Here is a 4,813-nt window from a genome sequence, read left to right on the forward strand (position 1 = left end):
GAGAGGGGATGACTGGCTGGTGCTCATGGGGAGAGCAGGAGTCACTCACAGCAGGGCAGGGAGGGACAGGGAGAGGGGATGACTGGCTGGTGCTCACACAGCCCCGGGATCATCTCCCATGTCTGTTGTCTCAGTGCATTTCCACTGAGGTCAGTGAGTCTCAGGAGTGATATTAATTACTGATGAGATCTGTGTAGTGTGCAGAGCCCCAAAATAAGACTTTATTTAAAGGCAACAGTGGAGCCAGTGAGTTGTTGTGGGGAGGTGCCTGTGGCTCTTTGCAGCTGCTGAGTAATGGAAAATCAAATTTTGGTTCAGAATTCGACCCAGAAGTACTGTGAGTGATACTTTCTTTGGCCTGTCTATGAGGCACACAGCACAAATTATTTTATTTATTAGTTGGTTTTACCTTTGGCTGAAAGCAGGTTTCACCCAGGTGATGCAGCTCCGAGCTGAGTGTGGAACGGGGAGGTGTTGGGGTCATACTCTGGGTTTTCACCACGTGCCTGTGACACTTCTCAGCTGGACGAATGCCTGACGTAGGTGTGCTCCCAAAGTCCCCATGCCTTTTAAAACTGATGGAAGCTGCATGTTCCTATGTGCCTCTCCTGACTGAAGGAGTGCAGAGGGTAAACAGGGAGCAGCATCAATCCCACAGGGGAATCCAATCCAACTGCTCTTGCAGAGCTGCAGTAACTCTAGAGTTTGTGAGCATCTCTCCTGTGACAAGGAATCTACCTTCCCAGTTTGCCTTCAGGACAGGGATGTGTTACATTACACATTGTCCAGTTTAAAATACAAGGAAAGAGATGCCTCTGGCAGAAGGTCGAGTGATCCATGACAATAACTGCTTAATTCCCAGCTCACACTTCACCATTTCCTTCTAAAGTCTTCTGCTCTGCTCTCGGGTCTGTTGCTAATTTAAACAAGCTAATTTAGATCAGGATGTGCTTCTGCTTCATGCCCCAGTTTAGACATCCATGTCTGTGGCTTTCTTCTCAGCAACTGCTCTCGCCATCCATCAGAACTCCCCATGTGAGTGCCATGTGATGTAATATTTGCCTGAAACACGAGAGGAGGTGTTTGGAGGAGAGCCAGGTGCCATGGGCAGGGAAAGGGTGGCAGAGGGATGCTGTTGGATGTGTGCATTTCCCACTCAGCCCTTCCAGTTGTTCTCCTGCCCGGTTTGTGCTGGTTCAGAACCGTGCTGGGATGTGTCCTGAGAGGACGTGTCGATTGGCAGCTCTGTCTCAGCTTGGGCGGGAGTGAGGAAGGGGAAACTGTGCCAGTGAAGGGAGCAGTGTCAAGGTCTGTCCTTTCCCTTGTGAACTGTGAATAATGCAGTGATTTGTCCTTTTTCCCAGGAAAACCCCCGACCTGTTTGTGGTGATCCCAGAAAGCTGAGCAGGGCACCATGACCAGCCCCCAGCCAGGTGAGAGAACAGACACAGCTCTGGGAACTCCCTGTGATACCCTGGGAATGACCCCAGCTTGCTTGGCTGGTCTGGGGGTATCTGTCTGGTCTGGGGGTGTCTGTCCCCCCTCCTCAAGGAGGGACACCAGGCACTGACCCCTCGGGTGCTGCTGACCTTGGGAAGAGGGGCTTTGTCCTGCCAGGTTTGGAAGTGTTATTTGGGACAATGATGCAAAGCTTTCCCCTGTCCCAACCACCCCTAGAGCTGGGACCCGAGGGGGCCCTGCATTGGGATCTTCCTTGCAGATTTTCCCGCTTGGCCACTGGTTTTCCAAAGCCAAGACCTCAGTGCTCCAGCCTCGGGACACACCTCACAGCCCGTGGGACTGGAACGGGGGGGATCTTCATAGTGAGGAGCTGGGCAGGAGCAGCTGCTTCTCTGCAGGCTGAGAGATTGTTCCTGAAGGAAAAATGTTATGCTAATTAAATGTATTTTTCTTACCTTTCTAGTAAAAACCTTCAAGAAATCTGCTATCCCAGGGGTTCTCATCACCCAGTTTGTGAATGATGTTCCGGAAGGATGCAGTACACCTGACTTTGAGAGGAAACCTCTCACCCTGACCCTGCAGGAAGGTGAGATTCTTGAAAGACAGGCAAAGCCACAGACCTGGAGGCCTGACTCCACCTCTCACCAGCATGGAACAATTATTGTAATTAAATCAAAGTAGTTTCTAAAGTGGTTTGGCATGACCAGAAAAAAAGTGTTGTGTGGCCAAAGTCTTTGTTACACTGGTGAAAATTCCATCAGTACTGACAGAGGACTCCTTGCATGTGCAAGACCAAAATCTGGCTCCTAAAGTGGGCAACAAATCCTGTGAATTCTGCAGGAAGCTCTCAAAGTAAGTATTTTGCAGCAAAAGATGAAGCACGTTGAAAAATTTGGGGGTTTGTTTGGGTTTTTTTTCCTGTTGAACTAACTTGTATTATGAGTGTTCAGCACTAAGATTAACTGCTTTTTAAAGTAAGATATTCTGCCTGCAGGTACTGTTTTGGCTACAGCAGCTTTCCCATGCCTAAAGGGTCTCCAAGAGGGCTGGATAAGGCTTGGAGTGACAGGACAAGAGGCAAAGGCTTCCCACTGCCAGAGGGCAGGGCTAGGTGGGATACTGGGGAGGAATTCTCCCCTGTGAGGGTGGGGAGGCCCTGGCACAGGTTGCCCAGAGAAGCTGTGGCTGCCCCATCCCTGGAAGGATCCAAGGCCGGGCTGGATGGGGCTTGGAGCAACCTGGGCTAGTGGAAGGTGTCCCTGCCTGTGGCAGGGGGTGGAATGGGATGAGCTTTGAGGTCCCAAACCATTCCGTGGTTCTATGATGATTCCATTTATTGTTTAAGGAGCAACATGGATCTTGCACAGGGGAACAGCTGATGAGTCAAGACCAAACATCAGTGAAAAGCCTCCCAGTGGTCTCTCTGCACTTGCAGAGACTCATATATATTTATATATAATATATATATATATTTATTTGGAGTGGAATGGCCTGAGGAGATCCTGTAGCTCCTCTTTCCTCCCAGTACTGACCTGTGGATTCAGTGTTTCTCACCCATCTGTTGATTTTCACGAGCCATTGAGGTTTTATGAAGGAGCACAGTGGCCTCTAGTGGAACCTCCCCTCTCCTCCTCCTCCACCTTTTAAGTTTCAGGAATGAACCAAGGCCCCTGACTAAATTTTCACCTGTCTGAATTTTCCCAGTTATTTCATTTGCAGCAGGTTTCTCGTGGTTCCTGTACAGAATGTTTGTGCATTTGGGTTGGTCACTGTAACCTGAATTCTGTGCAGAGGCACCAGGAGTGTCTTTATTTACATCATCATCCCCCCATTGTTTTCAGTGCATGTAGGAGCTGATTCCCTTGGCTGTGCAGCTGTGGCCTGTGGCAGATGATGAGCAAAAGCACAGCCAAAATGGCTAAAATGTGACATGGGGACAATAAATTGGAATCAGGCTTTAACAATAGTGCTCTGATCTCAAAGGTTGGAAAACGCCTTTTGATAAGAATCTGTTGTTCCATAAAAGAAGTCTTTGGTGGTGGTGACTGCAGAAGGGTGTGGGAAACATTGCAAGGCTTCCTGGGGAGAATTTTTAACAGTATTGGGCACCTGAAGACCAAAACTATTGCACAAGAAAGACAACAATCATTTCCGTCCAGAGCTTCGTCCGTGGATAACTCACCTCCACTTCTATTCCACTTCACCACGAGTCACTTCTCTGACTCGTTGTTTCCCAGTGTTTCCCATGTTTTAGAAGCCTTTTGGAAGCAGAGGTCTGTAGCAGGCAGTGGGAAAGCTGTTGGAGGTGTCTGTGCACTCAGAAAACCCAGGTTTGAGGGGAGCAGAGATGAAGGAGCCAAAGCCCATCCCCTCCTCCCTTCCCTGCCTTTTCACAGAGCAGAGTCGGGGGTGGTTGGGGTGCAGGTGGTGCCAGGTCAGCAGACAAGGCACTGTAGTCTGAAAGAATGGAGGAGCACTGGGATTTTATAGGGAATAGATGTTTGAAGAGAATCGATTTGGGTGTTTCCCGGCTGTCAGGCAGTGGCACAAGCTGCCAAAAGCAGGTCAAGGCTGAACTGGCTGTAGGGCTGCAGAGATAGTCAGAGATGTCAGCAGCCACATCTGGCACAGTAACACCACATTTTAAAGGCCTTTTATGATTGAATACAGGCAAACCCTGAATTACTGATGTGCAAAATAAAAGCCATCATTATTTTTGAAGAATGTTTCTGCCCAAAACAACAGATGGTGGCTCACTCTGGAGATCAGTCTATTGATAACACAAGGGGCCTGGCATGAGAGTTCAAGACTGTCTTAACTAATTTCTTGCCTCTTTTCAAAGGTAAAAATGCCATTTTCAGAGCTGTGGTCAAAGGTGTCCCAACCCCAGAGGTGAAATGGTCACGTACACGAAAAGGGATGGATGACCCTGCCAAGTATGAAATGTCCTTCAATAGTGCTACGAATGAATTCATTCTGCAGGTAAAGATCAAATATTCCAGAAAGGACTTGTGGAACTTGAGAGAGAAATGAGAAGGAAAAGCCTGCAATGAGCTGAGGGGCAGAGGAGGGGCAGGGACCGAGCTCTGCTCTGGGGGGACCAGGGACAGCAGCCAGGGAATGGCTGGAGCTGTGTCAGGGCAGGCTCAGGTTGGATCTCAGGCAAAGGTTCTTCCCCCAGAGGCTGATTGGGCACTGACCAGGCTCCCCAGGGCAGTGGGCACAGCCCCAAGGCTGCCAGAGCTCCAGGAGGGTTTGGACAATGCTCTGAGGGACAGGGGGGATTGTTGGGGATGGTCCTGTGCAGGGCTGGGGGTTGGATTCAATGATCCCTGTGGGTCCCTTCCAGCCC

At 49.6% G+C, this 4,813-nt stretch overlaps 1 protein-coding gene across 1 annotated transcript; it reads left to right on the forward strand.

Annotated features, from left to right (window-relative positions):
• Positions 1–1,256: 1,256 nt before the first annotated feature.
• On the forward strand, positions 1,257–4,494 carry LOC108510266 (immunoglobulin-like and fibronectin type III domain-containing protein 1). Its single transcript, XM_017839936.1, has 3 exons — positions 1,257–1,433; positions 1,925–2,047; positions 4,304–4,494. Exons 1-3 carry the CDS (start codon positions 1,415–1,417, stop codon positions 4,492–4,494), a joined length of 333 nt encoding a protein of 110 aa, XP_017695425.1. The 5' UTR covers positions 1,257–1,414.
• The last annotated feature ends 319 nt before the right edge of the window (positions 4,495–4,813 follow it).

Source organism: Lepidothrix coronata, unplaced genomic scaffold (assembly GCF_001604755.1).
Source record: "Lepidothrix coronata isolate B3197 unplaced genomic scaffold, Lepidothrix_coronata-1.0 Scaffold586, whole genome shotgun sequence".
NCBI classification, from domain to species: domain Eukaryota; kingdom Metazoa; phylum Chordata; class Aves; order Passeriformes; family Pipridae; genus Lepidothrix; species Lepidothrix coronata.